We start from the raw sequence: 17,150 nt of genomic DNA on the forward strand, positions 1-17,150 counted from the left end.
CCCTATTAACACCTTGCACTGTTAATTCTCACTGTCTCACACAATGAGGTTTAAGAATTTGTTTTGTTTCCCAGCTGAAATAAACAGCACAGAAATTACCAGGAACTGGATTTAGTCCCAGACATGTCTGGCAACTGTCACACGTTTATACCAAAGCATTCCTAATCCTATCAGTTGGCAAATACTAAATAGCTGTCTGCCGTGCAGGTAAAACAACATGTTGATATTTCTTTAAACTCAATATGTTTGTAATTTTTCTCTACAAATAATACAAATAAGCTTCCTAGAATGTTAACAACATTAGCTTTTTGCCAAAAGAACCCTGATGGAAAGAAAAAAAGTAGTCTGTACAACAATCATCAAACACAGCAACTTGGAATATGTAATTAAAAATCTAACTACAGCTAGCATTCAAAAATAAAAATACTAGCAAAACCCCAAATGGTTCTTTGAACTTCATATTCAAAATAGAAAATCAAGGCAGTGAAAAATGGTAATTGCAGCAACTACTCTGAGGAAAAAAACAGTGAGCAAAGCACAATGATACAGCTTCAAATGCTGGTCTCTGAAATCCTCCCAACAGGGTGGGTAAAAATACCCTTATTTGGAATTAAATCTAGTGCAGTGTTTGTCAGTATTTCCCATTTTAAAATTAGAATATGCTCTCCTTTTCTAATTTCACTTATCCTTGTGCACATCTCTGATGGGTACTGATGTGGCACTCTCACGTGTGCAGGTCTTTGCAGTGAAAAGCTGGGAATAAAAATCAAACCACCAAACCCAAAACTAAGGAGCTCTGAGGGTATTGCAGGTTACTAAAAAGAATTTTACATGCAGAACAGCTGTGGTAAGAGCTGACAAGTTCAGCCATTAGACAACCACACAGAGAACAGCAAAGCCCCACGACACCCGGCTGAATCTCCACTAGAGGGTGCACAAAGACCAAATGATGCAGCAAAGCCCCAAGTTCTGCTGACTTCTCCAGCCACAGCTCTTTCAAGAGGTAACTGTTCCAAAATAGTTAGATGGCCAGAAAGCCCTGTTACTCCTTTTTCAGTGACTGTACACAATGATCCCAAATACCTCCTCTAAGACAAACCAGAACATTGTTCCTAATGATGTTTTAAATCACCATTAGGCAGCCAACTTTCCTTCTAAACCTCTACATATGACCGTGAACTTAAAGCTCTCGACAAATGCCTTGAGTTTACTCTATTCATATCAGTTTTCTCAATTTATTCCCACTTCTTCAAATGTACAAGAGAATTTTCAAGTACTTTGCACAAAGAGCCTCTCAACATCTCCACAAACACTAAACCAAAACAAAACTTTGCTAAACTAAAGTAAGACCTAAAAAAAAGCTGAAAAATAAGGACTAAAACCAGCTTAAGATACTTAAGACTAAAGGTGCTAGTAAGGAATACAAGTATCCCTGTGCTGAGTTCAGCACAAGAAACCCTCTACTTTACTTACATTACTATAACAAAAATACCTAAAACCAAGCATTATTTTTTTAACTAAGTATTAACAAATACTTGCAAAGTAGGAAAGTACCTGAGCTATCAGACATTAATGATTATTTAAAAACACCAGCTACAGTATTATGTGAAATAATGAGTGTATAAAGTCATCTTTACCATCTTGGAAGACTCTCTCCACATTAAGTCCATAAGTAGCACAGGTTTCATAGTAAGTGCATCTCTTGAGATCATTTGATAACTTCCTTGCTCTGGCATCATCTATGACACGTGGATTACTGGAATTTATAGCATCTATAGCAGCAACAGGAAAAAAAAAACAACATTTCAATATAATTTGAAAACATCATCTTATAATTACCAATACCCAAGCAGTGAATTGCAGTAGAAATCATGAAACTTCTAGATTTTTTTTAAGGAAACAACAGGGCTGCATGACTCCAATTTTGTATTTTGTCACTAAAATCACAAGCATGCTGACTGATTCTATAAACCAGGAAAAACATATAGCACTTTTTTGTTACCTTAAGTATTTAGGTCACTAGCTGCAAAAAATACACAATTACATGGAAGAACACAAACCCTGATGTGAAACAAAGAAAAAAGTGGGTGATTATTAGAAACACATCAAATGATTTTTAGGCCTCCTATAAATACCAGCACTGGCTCCCAAGTAACCTTCATCTGTAAAGAGTGAAGAATAGAACACGACCTGTTTGTAAGGACAAGGCTTTTTTCAATAGACAAACAGTGGGATAGGGAGAAAAATGGTACCAGGTATAACTGCAGCACTTGGGGAAAGTGTTAGATTTGCACATAAGTGATGCCTTTCTTAAAAAAACAAAAAAAACAAGAAAAAATCCACAACACACCCCCCCAGAAAAAAAAAACTCCAAAAACCCCCCAAAGCAAACAAACAAACAACCCAAAAAACAGCCAACACTAAGGAAACAATGGCAGATAAATAACAAAGCTGTACAGGCTGTCGTTATTAGGTTGCAAAAATCCTAGAGCCCAGTGCCTCTCTCAGTTCTTCACATAACATTGCTGTGTGCCCATTTTTAGTCCTTCCCGCTTTTCAACATCTTGAGTTGTTTCAGAAGCTTTCCTAGAAAAATGCTACCTTCTGTGGCAGCAAAACTACATTCATTGTTTACAAAAAAAGCCTTACTTCAATGTGAGCATGTAGTTAATGACTACTGCAATGCTGATTTTGAGGTTCAGTTCTGGGCAAGACATGGGTCACATCTCAACTACTGTTATCATTACCTTCTCATGGGATCAAATCAATAAAACCAGAGCAGTTTTTTTGATAGTTAATGGCAGGATTTTTTTTTTTCCATCAGCAGAGGGCGCTGAAAACTCTTAACCAGAAAGGAACTGATAAGCAGCACCAGGGCTTTGAAAAGCTTCATTTCTGAAGTAAAACCAGTGCTACAGCCTGGCCCACTGGAGAGCAATGAGACAGAAGAGAACGTCTGGAAGCATCAGACCAGTGCTCATATTTTGTGACAGATTTAATTTCGTGTCTCATTTTAACAATACCAGTCAAAACCAACAAGCTGAATGTCAAACAGGTGTAGTTCAAATATCTTTTTTAACAGGTTTATTCATGTATTTATATCATGGCACGCTTTGACAGTTGATGCAGCCAAAAAGCTGTCTTTTCTTCTAAAGCTTACTCCCAGAATTAGCAGTATTTCCATCTTCAGTTGCATTTAAAAACATCCCCTTTCCATCAGTGCTATACCAGCAAATGAACTTTGAGAAACCAAATTCCTTTTTGCTAATAACAGGAATGTCATTGAAAAGCATAATCCCAAGTGTCAGAAATGCAGAAAGGACACCTCAGGAAAATGTTTTCCCCTTTCCTTTTTCAACTCCAGTTTTAATCTGATAGCATGTCCTTTCAAAGCAGTTCATTTCTGCTTTTTGCTGCAGTTTCTGCTACCCTAGGACTTTCTGTGTACCTACTTCCCCTTTTATTCTTTTATCATCTGTTTCTGCCTGAAGCTCTTTATGTTTTGTCCTTCTGTGCTGCCCACATTGAGGCAGCATTGGAGTCACAGCTCCAAAGGCAGGAAGGGGAAAGCAAATTGTTCCCTGACCACAAGACTGACAAAGAATAAGATGGCAACACAGTGAAAAGCTTAAAAAGTGCTTGCATACACTAAAAGGGGAAATGTTGCAAGACAAACCTCCAAGAGCAATTTGTGACACTTGTGTTCTCCCTCCAGCACAGTGCAGTAACCTGACAATATATGGAGAGCAACACTTCAGTGTGAATTAACTCATAAGAATGTCTGTATAACTAGAGACTGCTCAGCTTCCTTCTGTGTTGTAACAGTGTTGAATGTTTTCCATCCTTGATCCACCTGTCTCCTAGAACTGCCAAGACATTCGATGTTCCTAGACTGCCAAGTTAAAGGAAACCCAGTCTCACTTTTAACCTTTGTTACACACTGATTCACCTGTCCAAACTGAACATGATCAGCAAGGAGATGCTAAAGAAAACCATCGTGACTGGAGCAAAAATATTTGAAAATATTCTTTTAAGTCATCAGGGCTGAAGTCCTACACTCTCTCCCCCAAGGGTGCTGCATGGACATTCATCTCCCCTCTCAAACAGTTCCTCTCAACTCAATGGCCCTACAGCAAACCTATTGAGGGAGCCCAGACAGCAGCCCACCATCATCCTGATCAACTGCCCACGTATCCACAAACTCTGATCCTTAGAGTGGCAGTGCTGATGCAAGAGAGGGGAAAGGAAGAGGCAGGACCTGGCTCGGCCAGCTTCAAACAGTCTGTGCTGTCAGAGAAATACACTTGTAAGTTAAGACTGCACTTACCCTGGGTTCCCACCAGTACCATTGGGATTTCACTAGTGTTCCGATAGTTGGCCATACGGCTGTAGTAGTGGTAAACAGTCTGGAAGCTAATTTCATCTTCCAAGCTGAAGACAAATATAACAGCATCCACCCACATGGCAAACTGTGGAATAAAACCAGAAAAGGCAGACTGAAAAAAGCAGTAAGAAGCAAAAAACACCAACAAACAAAAAACTAAAACAGCCCCCCAGCATTCTTACCTTTCTTGGAAGGAAATACACACGAGAGAAACTTTGTGACAGTAACCAAGGCCTTAGAAGTGGCATATAGTTGCTAAAATGATGGACCAGTGTGCAGCACGTTGCAAGTGATGGGAATCTGGGATACCCAAAGGTTTTTCCCCACGCTCAAAACTGCATCTCTTCTTCACTGTTACAAGGCACTACAAGCTCAACTACTCAGCATTCATTCATTTCAATTCACAGAAAAAAAAAAGCATCACAGCCTCAGATTATGACTTCATGAATAAATTAGCAACACTTATCTGCAGGCATGTGAGTGCTCTATTTAGTGTGTTGTTTCCCCATGCTGTGCTTTCCATGCATGCATATGCTTGTTAGTGTCAGGACAGGTACTATGGCTGTGGTTTTACAAGCATTGCTAGTTATTCTCATACCTTGATCAATGTCCAAGAACATTAATTTCAAATTTCCAATTCTTCACTCTACAGACACTGTAACTGAGCAAACAGCACTGAATGGCTCATTCAGCTTTCAGTGTGAAAGCAAACTATTCTCTCTTGGCATCACTAATCTGTTACAAGGCTCACATGTACACCGGTCAAGGCAAGGTGCTGCTTCAGTGACCATGCAAGTGAAAAAGTTTTGGCTCACAAGTGAAGCAAGATAGTTTAAACACATTTAATATAACAGTAAACATACACAGGACAAAAAACACTGAAGTTAAGCTTACCTCACTGCCTTTATTTTTTCCTAAGTGGCTCCATTCCTACCCAAATTTAGACCAATGGAAACAACTTTCAGCTATTGGTATTCATACTTTTTATTTGATTACTAAAACAATAAGCCAGACAGACTAGGGATGCACTGAACATACACAGCTGCAAGAAATTTATATACCATTTGCTGAGTTTTAGGAGACTTGCCTAGGTTTGTGAGTTCTGGCAGTATTTAAACTGCTTCAGTCCCTTGTTTGTAGATTGACATGATCTCAGCTTTTAGTGAGGCATCCCAAGCTGGCATATGCACAGGGAAGGAAAAAGAGAGCTGGCAGTATGAAGATATGTATGAAGTTGCTGAGCTCATTAACTTTTGCTTTTTCAGAAGCAGGAGCCAGTAGTTCTTGCCTATATTTCATACAGCATATTAGCTCATAATTTAAGTTAATGTGCATATTTATGACTGTATTGTACTTGAAACCAAACACATCTCCTATGGCTGCAGCATAAAAATAGCAAAAATGTTGAGGTTTTCAAGAGAGTCAGAAGGACAATCACCTAGATGTTAAGGACAGGAGACACACAGCATAGTTAGTACTAGAATAAACCCAACTACCACACTATTTAATTTGAACTATTCAAACCAGAAGATCTAACCAAAGGAACCAGGGACAGTGTCATTACTGTGGACCTGGTTTCGGGTCACTGGACTCGGCAGCATTATGCCCAAAACTCTTCCTGACAGCTACAATATCCTTAATGCATCCATTCCAAAGCCAGCAGTCTCTCTTAATTTCTCAATGTTTTATCAGTGGGAAGCAGCAGCCTTCTAATAAAGATTATTAAAAAATACCAGAGCGTGGTTATTCAAATGCAGTGCCCTCTAGATACTAAATATTTCAAATAATTTTTTCTTTTATATTAAAGTCAGCTTAGGTTTTGTGCTTACCAGACCTGTGATGTTAAAAACCAAAGGAATTTTGGAAAACATACAGAAAGTCTGGAAACCTGGGATGTCTTATTCTACTCTGCTGTGCAGAGAACATCTTGAAATAAGAATATCTCAGCTACTGATAGAGAAATCCTCTTCAGACTCACTACTGTGATTGAGCATGTATGTTATTTAAGGTCCATAAAAAAACCAAACCAGGAACAGAATTTCTAAATTTAAAAAAAACAAACAAAAAAACCCCAAACCAAATAAATCCCCAAGATGCAATATCATGGTGTAGTTCAGTTATGCTAACTGGGTTTTACAATAGGAGGCCACTACATTTGTACCACATCACAGCAAGACAAAAATCAAACCTCATAAGCAAAAGAAATGGTCAATATTCACAAACAGAAGCAGCACCAGCTGGTGCACCTCACCACCTTCCATGAAAAGAAGTGGGGTTTTAAAAAACTATTTTCATCTTTGAACAATCTTTTGCTTGGCAAGGGAGAAATGACCAATCCAGAAAGTGAGTCTTCAGGTGAGTTAATTTTCCCTCTCTTCACACCAAAAATAGGGGATGGTGAACTGAGCCCTGAGCTGCAGCCTTCATTTGACAGGAAGCAATGCCCATGGGGACTGTCCCTAACCCTGTGCTGCTGGGTGCCAGGCAGCTTGGCACTTCAGCTCCTTATGTATGAAGGCTGTAATTCTGTCCCAGCTATGCACAGAAATATACTGTGCTGCTGCAAAAAGCTGATCCTTAAACATTTCTGTATCAAAAGGAAATAGTGGGAGGTAAGCATTTTTTCCTCTGATACGATTTCATTTTCATTATACAGTTATAAATATTCATAAACCCCAGAGCAAACTTTTAATTCCAGGAAATAATAAGCAGCTTAAAGATCTTTAATATACATGCAACTTGAAATTATACCCCCAAAAATGTGAAGATAATTTACATAAGCAACATCTTCTGAGAGATGAACTGCACTAACACCTTAAGCCTTTTCATATTTGTTATTTGCTTAAGAGCTAACCTCAGCCACAACAGTAATTAAACCCCCCTCATTTTACCCAGCATAGATCAAAAGCAAAACACCATTTATTAGTTTGCAGCAAGTTCAAATAAACCCTGCAAAACCAATTCTTCGTGTGCAAAAACATTTAGATTGCTGTGTGTACCTTTACAACTACAGCATTTATGTTTTTATGTGAATGACTCTTCTCTAAGCACAGGGGCCTGGAAGCTGTTGTATCCTTCAGCCAAACTATTCACAGCCTAGAACAGAGCCCTTCTTTGAGGCTCATGCCTCACATGGCTGCAGATGTGTCAGCAACACTAATTTTTTCTTTTTATTTTCACTTCCTTCCAGGATGTCTCTTGTGGTATCCATTTCCTCCACCTCCTTTCTCTTCTCCTTTGTCCAGGCACCTTCCCCCATGCTCTAATTCTCCCATAGCTAACAAGCAAGAGTGGAGCATTGAGCCACAAGCTGCTGCTCTGGCATTGCTCCAGTTCAGCTGTTTGACCACAGCACAGCTCCTGCTGTGACTATTTTTTTTAATAATTTTTTTTTAAGCTGATGCACCACTGAACAGCTGAGCAAAGCACAGCCAGAGGCAGCCACACCACCTGAGAAACCTCACAAGTGTCCAGGTGAGGAGAGGCAGAGGGGAGACAAGGACATTGCCTTGTGGCCAGGCTGGCAGCATCTGTCCTGATGTAAGCATCACAGAAAAAACAAATGCTTCACCTCACTCAGGACACAGTAACAGTGTTAAGGACACAAAACCACAAGTGTCTTCTCAAAGGTAAATCCCAATGAGTCCCCTTCTAGGAGACAAGAAGGTCACAGAAACCAAGTCAGAAATCCAAGACCTCAGCATTGCTGAACTGGAACTTGTGATGCTGAGCCTTAAACAGCATAGGGAACAAAACGTGGAAGCAACAGGGAACACAAAGGTTTGTGCACAAGTATATGTGTGCACACATCTGCTTTGTGGTGTAACAATTTATAGAGATTCAAATTCAAAAGAAATCTTAATAACGTGCAACTTTGTGAGCACCGAAAGCATAATGATCAGGCACTCAATATAAGCTACCCAGAGCTGTTTATTGCACAGCTTCACAATGTCCACTGAAATCCCAAATAATTTATCAACAACAGAATACTTTTCACCTGAAAGTGACATGTATCTTTTCCAGCAGAAAGATAAGGAGGACCCAGGAAAGAATAAACCAAAGCCAGTTCTACTAAAGGAAGATTTTTTAAAATGAAGGTAAGTGTGGTGTTAGGCTGATGAAGCTCTGTACCGGCAATGCTCACCTGTGCCTCTGGAGGGCCCCCTTCATCTCTAATCAGCAGCAGATAGCTTTGTCCATCAACTACTATCTCTTTCTTGAATCTCCCACCTGTCACACAAAATAATTTATTACAGAACAGAAAAGGCAAAAAATACAAAACAGAAAAAGGCTTCACTTGTGGAAAAAAGGCGTCCTTATGATTTTTCACAAATAAATGAGCTACAGTGAATGTAAGTTAAGTGCATAAGCATAAAAATTACAATTTAGAAAGTTTAGTCACTTAGTTGAAAAAGAAGGAAAGAGCCAACAACTGCATTACAAACACCAATTCCCAAGGTAGGTGCACTTGGTTTTGATACATGCAGTTTAAAAGACAGTCACCTTTGTTCTATATAAAGATGAGAAATATATCTCCAAGGAAGGAAAATAAGGCAGAGCTGTATGCAATCATTATATCAGAACTAAATTAAGTTTTTTGTGTGAATTACCATTTCCTCAAGAGAAGCCCAATTCTTACAGCACACATGTAATGTTATGAAAATGATACTTCTATAGTCACGAACCACAGTTAGGGAAAAGTACTAGACACATGTTAGACAAAAAAAACTACAATGGTGGTACCTCTGTACAGATGTACTAAACTAACAGATAATGCTGTGCCACTTCTTAGCAGGCTAAATTAAAGAACTATTTTGGTGATCAAGATAAAAAGATGAGTCGCAGCCTTCAGCCAAATTCTACTCCTGATTCTATCCTTCTGGGGAGGTGCAGAAATCTGGGTGCTTGTGAAGACCAAAGAGCTGGCATCCAACTTGAGACACCAAGCCAGAGTGTGCAGCTGCACCACTACCTTTTCTTTCTGGTGGCCTTACGTGTGTGACCCAAGGGCAGGACTGGGGTTGCTTGCTTTTGGGGTTAAGCATATTTCTGGCATCCAGCTGTGTCTCATATCAGACTTCAAATAATGACAAATCATGCTCAGGGGTTTGGGTGTGATCAAGGCTAAGCCTTTAGGCTGCTGTCCCAGCAGAAAAACCACTCTCACCACCTCTAAGGCCTCCGTGCTTGGCATCATCCAGCCACCTCACCGCTGCACTTACCAGAATAAGACAAAACATACCAACTAATACATACCTATTGATACATCCCAAACTTCTTACTCCACTGCTATCTTCTTAACTGAAATTCTTTACTATTTTAATTCTATTTCCCACCTTACTTAACAACTTGTCATTCTATCAAAACCAATGTTTTTAGACCTGTGACTTGCTCTCCAAACAAATAACTTTGCACATAAAGGCAAACGCTGATCCTCAAAACATTTGCACAAAAATGCTGCCTCATTGGCTTAGATTCACCATTCCCCCAGCTCAAGCATTACAGCAGGTCACAAACCAAGATCACTCCACACTTCAGCTATGTGCAATATTTAAGCATGTTTAAACAAATTTCATGGTTAATAAAAGACATAACAACGGGGTATTTTTGTTTGTGGTTTTGTAGTTGCCAGTTCTGTGTTTGCTTTTCATTTTGGTTTTGTTGTTGTTGTTTTGTTTCATGTTTTTTTTTCTTTATAAACCTACCTTATTATGAACATCTTAGCAGTACCAAACATGAAACAATTAAGACTGTCACATTTCTGGTTGTTCAGTTGCACAGGAGTGGAAGAGCTACAGCTTTTCCTTATTTTACGCACAAACTGAACTTCAATTTTTCCTTTGAAGATCAAGTGGCAGATAAATATCTATTATTATTGGACTTGAAAAGAATAATCAAAACCAGGTGTAAAACTTTGAAAAAAAACTAGCTGGAGCTCCCAGAACTAAATTTCCACTCACCAAATCATTATCTCTATACATAATTAATTAATGGTATATGCTTCATGATGAAGTGTTAAATAAGATGAATTACTTAATATACAGCTCTCCTGAGAGGCTCCTTAAAGCTGTAAGTAACAATGGAAATGCAGTATATATGTGATAGAAGAGTGAAAGTTCTGCTTAATTGCCATTTCCTATTTCCTTCCACTGAAAGTTCACAGAGCTAATTATAAAATACCGTGAACAGAATAAGAGCCAACTCATTATTCCCTTGTCAATGCAATGCCTCTCAAGTCTCAGTGTATCTTCAAACCATCCTCAGAAGAATAAAGAAGGTAAAGACAAGGTGAAATAAAAAGCTTAAGTAGAAAACTGGAAAAAAATATAATCCATGGTAGTAGTGTTAAAATTTATACATACAGATCACAAATGTGAGCAGGAAACTTGTTCTTGAGAGCCACTCCAGGGTCACTACAGATTCTATTTCATAGAATCATTGAATGGTTTGTGTTCTAAAGGACCTTCAAGATCATCTGTACAGACACAGCTCCCTTTCCTGGGAATCCATACTAAGTGACCAGCTTATATATCTGTTCCTGGCCTTCCCCAGAAAACACTTGTCTGTAGGGCTCAGTCTAATGACACTGTATTTTTATTTCCAGTATTAAATTCAAATCTTGACAGGCTGCAGCACTTCACCACAGTCTGTCATGCTGGGAGTGCAGCAGTCAACCAGCATACAGTAAATTTAAATTTATTCAAGTGGCTTCTTAAACCCTGAATACTGACTGTGCTTATTATCTGGAATATGGACTAGCTCCTTGCACACTCTCAGGTATTAATCTATTTTTGTTTGGGTTTAGGTATCTCACAATAAATAGCTTAAATTTAATAAACCTGAAAATCAAAATGAAGTAATGTTCTGAATTTCCAGCTTGTAATAAGCATTTCAAATCAAATCTAAAGACCCTGAAACTAACAGCAGACTCATGGTCTACCCTAAATGAGAATTATTTCATGCAAATTTGAGATCAAAGCAGGATGCATCCTATTCACTCGTGTTTCTCCACCATTAAAGAGCCTTTGTCACGAGCACATCACAACATCAGGTACCACACAGGACAGAGATCAAGAAAACCCATCTCACCTCCCTATCAAGAATTTACACAAGCAAATGTTTAAACAGTGAAGAATATGCATCTGCCAGAGTAGGAGACCAAGGCTGTGTGGTTGTCCTGCAGGTATCTCTGGCCATAAGATGAGGGCAAATAACAGATTGACTCTGCCTCTTACCTGCTGAGCCTTGACACGACCCATCTTCAGGCCAGGAAAGTAAAAGTAGTGCAAGGGCAGTGATTTTGGAGACAGTTTGGCTTGGACAGCACTGCACTAGTAATTTTTTTTTAAAAAGACATCTTTGGAGTTTGCAATACACCACAGGATCACAGAGAAAGAAGAATTAGAGATAACAGCCAATTCAAATACTGAAATACTGCTGCTACCTGTCAAGAAGTCAAGAGCTCCCATGGCCACAAAACACCACTCTGTGTTTCTAAATAAACACAATAGAACCACAAGATACCACCTAAGCTGATGACAGTGAAAACAAAGAAATTCTTAAAGAGTGAGCTCAAAACCCACAGCATTAGTCCCAGGGGTGGTAGCTAGTTGTGTTTCACTCCCATCAGTACTATGACACACTCAGCTTTTTAATGAGGGTGTTTCTCAGCTCCCACATGTACCCATCAAAGGAGGTCACTGGAAGAAAAAAACTGGAAGCCTGACCACAGCTCTGAAGGACAGAGGGATCACTCCTCTGATGTCCTAACGGGGACCTCAAAGCACAAAGACACTAAAGCTCAGTGTGTGCAATCTCCAAGTTGAATTTCATTTACTTGCAGCCCCATCCCCACCTCTAAAGCCATATAAAAGACATGCCAGTGAATACCTAAGTAACTCTCTATTGCCAGACAGATGAGCTGGAAACTGCTTTTATGAAGTATCACAGCATTAAAAAAAAAAAAAAAAGAACAAAACCCTCACTAAGACTGTGTGGAAGCTTCAATTTGGGAGGATTTTATTTATTTTCTCTAAGTCCCCGTATTCACAAATTGCTTTATCATTCCCAGTTTTCAAGGGTAAGATCATTATCAATTCAGAGAGACTCATTTTCAGACAGGTACAGAATTTCAGAAGGCAAATACTCCTGCTACAAACCACACACAATACACACCACATGATCCCGATCAGTCCTTCTGATACAAACTCAAAAACCACCCACTCCCTGATGTTTATTAGGCCAGATTCCTACTGATAAAAACACAGCTAAATAAATTCTGTGCATTCAGTGATTTACAACCATGGCTAAAGACCCAGCACAAGTCAGAATACCAGGCTGAAACAATTAACAAAAGCTTCCTAATCTCATTTCTGTGCACATCATTCTCCAGTGGTTAGTACCTCAGATCCTTCAGTAAAAACTGATACTAATTTTAAACACCGCATACATTTCTAATCAAAGGTGCTCCACATTTCAAAAGCTTTACATTACAGGGGGAATTCCACAGAGAAAGGTTTACAGATCTGAAAGCCTGGCTGCTTTTTCCTCTTGCTGATTGCTGTTCCACTGTGTAATTGCTCACTGAAGCAGCCGCTGATTTTCACACTGTATCCCCAGGCTCAGCTGCATTTGCCAGGCTCTTTATTCAAGCATTGCCACAGGGATGAAGTTATTTGGCCATATGAGAAAGATACATTTGGGGGGCTGGCCATGTGACAAGTTCATACAGCAGCTGTCTACCAGAGCCATGGAGGAAAGGCAGGCGAGCAGACAGGAGAGACAGAAGGTAAGACTGAAGCAGCCTTATGAAGCCTGTATTATATATTCCTGATGACATGTATTTTGACAACAGTGGTCAGTTGTCTCGTGAACACATTCTCTTTTTTTTCTTTTTTTTTTTTTTTAAGATGGAAAAGATAGCGCCAAGAATCTGGCTTCTCTTCAGGAAAACACCTTAAAAAGTGTTTGATTTAACACTCTTATTAAGGTGTTAACAATCAGCTAATCCTTCTGTTCATACATGTATTTTTCAGGACCAAACATGGCAGAATTGTTGGTTATACTGAGGAAAAAAAGAAATGCTCTCAAGGTCTTCTGCAATGAAGAAGATGCACAAAAAGTGACTGCAATTGCCTGGTAAACCAATGTCAGTGTTGCAGACCAACATTACCCCACACTTTTTAGAAAATCAACTGTTACTTCAAAATATTTTTCCTCAGTGTTTCCTTGTAAAGACTATTGTCACACAGAGCATTAAAAATAAAATTTTCCCCGCATCAAATTGTGCTCAGCGATTCGTTTTGAGTCATGTTGGTATCAGGCATCATTGTATGATGTAATGTATCCATATCATACAGATAATCTTACTACATGGCAACCACTAAAGCAGCACTAATATGACATCTTGTAATTGCATGAAAAGAAGGCCTTTACTGATGGAATTTTAGCAGCAGCTGCAATAACATTTAACATCTTAATTTTGAGATGCATCCACTGACATGCTTGCAGGGCTTCTGCAGAAGGCAAACGTAGGGGACATCCTGCTGCATCCCCTGCCCCTTGGCTCAGCACCAGCCAGCTAGATTGAAACACACTGCAGATGCTTCCATCAACTTCAACCAGTTGCCAGCATCTAACAAAAACAAAACAAATAATCTGTGGCACTTCAAAAATTCACAGTCGGGGAAAAAACATGAACTTGAGTCCACCACACATTATTACACACAAATGCAGTTAGACTTTAGGGTGCAGGCAGGGAATACATCCATGGCAGAAGTTTTCTCTGTTACAAGAACTTGCTAAAAAGAAGAGAAGCCAGAACAGATTCTCATCCAATGCTAGCAGAAGCCAAAGAAAATGATGGATAAGATAGAGTAAAAAAGAATCAGCCTCTCAGCAATTAAGTTTCCTTCACTACACCAAGACAGGATTAGGAGAAGAGTTCTCTATCCCAAATTTTCACTATGAAGTTTCTGACAGTCAGTGGAACACCAGTTGATTAAAGAACAGAATTAGAGAAGCTTAGTCCTAATAAAATTACTGCCACTTTGGGCACTTGGGAGTGCACAAGCAGAGGTAAGCCACACTTGGTACTCATCAAATTATTCATCTTAAGGTAAGTATTATGCCAGTGCAAGTTTCTGAAAGGATTTGAAGCCATGTGCAAGTATTTTTTAATAACCTAAAAGATGGAAGTAACAGGCTATTTAATTTCCAGAAAATGAACCAGGAGGGACTGCAATTAATATTAGAAAATTGGAGCATGCTGCAACATGACCATAACAAATTAGAAAAATAGAGTGGAAATAAACACAAGCAGCATCCTATGGACAAATGGAGTCTCTGACCTAAGCAGGACCAACCAGGTGCAGAAAGAGAGGCTGGGATGGGAAACTACTGTGTGGAGTGGTTCCACTGTGGAGAACCAGTGTGAATTCCTGCAGAGTGCAGCCAGACAGCTCATCCAAGCCCTCTCATCACCAGCAGCTCACAAAGCCACAGCCAGAACTCCCTGAATCACTCTGGGCAGTGTATTACACGGAAAATAAGGACCAAATAAACACAGCTCACAAGTATTTGCAGAAAGAATCTCCCTAGAAAATGCACAGTAAGAAAAATAAGATGAACTGTGGTTATTTAAGAGCACAGACTAGAAGAGAAAAGAGGTGACAGTTCTTGCTAAGAAATAAATCGGCTGATCCCATTTTTTAGGGCAAAAGAAAGACATTTACCATTTTTCCAGTTCCTTTTTGACTATGATCCCAGGTGACTGAGCAAAAGTATCCAGTAAAAGGAGCCATACAAAGCTCTACAAGAATAACCACAAGTCTAGGTATAAACCTTGTGATCTCCAGTCCAGTAGCAATGCTGATCAGCAGAATGAGGTCCTGGAAAGCACTCACTGACAAGGTAGTGAATTTCCTAACAGTTTGCCCCCAGAGCATTTAAAACCTTGTATAATTCCACTCTTGTGGCTGGAAGCATCCCTGTACCTCAGGGCATCCAGTTCATCACATAATTGGCACCTGGTTAGCTGACAAAGCCTGTTTAGGGACAAGTACTCAACTTCCCTTCTCTGCAGAAGCCAACAAGTAGTGGCTTTCTCAAAGACAATTTTTAAAACTGTTTAGGTAAGGCTGAAGTGTGTGACACAGTGGAGATAGTACCATAATACTATATATACCTTAACATTTAGCATTACGAACAGAAGTGTTTCATATTTAAAGCACGCTGATTTTTAGCACATGCACCAGAATTACACCTGTCACTTCACACTTGCCTGGAAAGAATGTGTTTCTTTCCTCCTAAGAAACACCAACCTACATACGTTTTTTAAAAACAATAAAAAGATTTTACAATTTAATCCCGGTCAAGTTCCTGGCATGGATTCACAAAATTCTGGAACAGCTAACTACTATGTCCTATTTTCTGACACAACTTCCCCAAACAACAGAAGATTACATGGAAGGAAAAAAGCCTACAATAAGACATCAATGTTTAAAGAACATGTTTAAATTCTGCTTTAAGACTGAAAGCTAAACACTGGGCTACGATTTAGAAATCCAATCAGAAGTAACACTTCAAAGTGGAAGGCAAGACTTTATTTCAGCAACAAAAACTCCAAACTGGCTCTGACTCAAAAACGAACACCACGAAGCACTGCAAACCCAAGAATCATTTGTGTTACTGGTAAGAGCCTGAAGCTGTTAATAGCAGCTATAAATCTGAATTACAGTTTTGACCTAGGACATTACCTTCAGAGGAGCCTGTTATGAGAAGGGCACAAATCTCACAGACATTATTCAAGGCACAACACATTAAAGACATCATCTTAAAGCTCAGTCAATCCTCAAGGGACACAACCGAGAAGGGAAGTCCCTTCTAGAAACTGCTTCTTCAGCACCTTTCCCCTGGAAAAAAACAAACACTTCACTTCTTCCTTTTATTAACATAGTTCTGTATTTGTGCAACACTTTAAACAGTAGCAAACTTGAGACCCAGAACAGAGAGGGTTCCAAAGACTTGGCTAACCCAGAGAGCCAGTCTCAGGGGCACCCTGGGAGGTTGCAGTATACATCAACACACTCATCCATACCAAGCCTGAAGGGCTCCCTAAGCCCAAGAGGGGCTTTAAGATGATCAAAAATCCAAGAGTTATTTTTTATCTAGATGTGAGCATGAAAATGTCAAACAAAAACAAGCAGCTGATAGTAATACAATGAAATAGAAGACAAAGAACTGAAAAGGGGTGATCTTGAAACACACATGTATGTGGTCATCTCCTGCACACCACACAGCATCTCTCTGCCTTGGGACAGAGGAAAAAAAGCACCAAGAGCTTCAGCTGTCCTGCAAAGCACTGTGCAAGCTGTGAACCACTGTGCTGAGGCTTTAACATGAAAAATTTCAGCTTCACTATGTTTTGTAGCCTGAGCACCACAAATGGGATTTATGCACTTGGAGTTCTTGCAAAACCTCCCTGTATAAGCCATTTGTAAATTTTTATGCATCTGAAGATGAGGATCTTAGGGAATGGCAAAAATCATGAGTGAAAAAGCAGGAAAGTTTATCTCCAGGAAAAGCACGTAAGGACATATTCAGAGGACAAATTTCTGTTCTTCATTGACATTTCAGACAACTTGCTCATGAAAAACAGAAAATGCAGATTAAGTCTGGGACACATCCTCATTTACTCATGAAAGATCAAATTTGGTTATTCAGTACATCCAGCTCCTGGACTCTGACATACTTGAAAAACAAAAAA

General features: G+C 39.4%; 1 protein-coding gene across 10 annotated transcripts in view; it reads right to left on the reverse strand.

The window, feature by feature from the left end:
• Positions 1–17,150, reverse strand: part of AGAP1 (ArfGAP with GTPase domain, ankyrin repeat and PH domain 1) — a 346,938-nt gene that overhangs the window by 217,489 nt on the left and 112,299 nt on the right. For all 10 annotated transcript variants that reach the window (XM_071747095.1, XM_071747094.1, XM_071747093.1 and 7 more), the window contains 3 exons: positions 8,529–8,614; positions 4,328–4,469; positions 1,638–1,772 (listed from right to left, as the gene is read on the reverse strand). In XM_071747095.1, coding sequence (XP_071603196.1) covers positions 1,638–1,772; positions 4,328–4,469; positions 8,529–8,614 — 363 coding nt within the window. The remainder of the gene's footprint in view (positions 1–1,637; positions 1,773–4,327; positions 4,470–8,528; positions 8,615–17,150) is intronic.

The sequence above is a fragment of the Heliangelus exortis genome, chromosome 6 (assembly GCF_036169615.1).
Source record: "Heliangelus exortis chromosome 6, bHelExo1.hap1, whole genome shotgun sequence".
In the NCBI taxonomy this organism is placed as follows: domain Eukaryota; kingdom Metazoa; phylum Chordata; class Aves; order Apodiformes; family Trochilidae; genus Heliangelus; species Heliangelus exortis.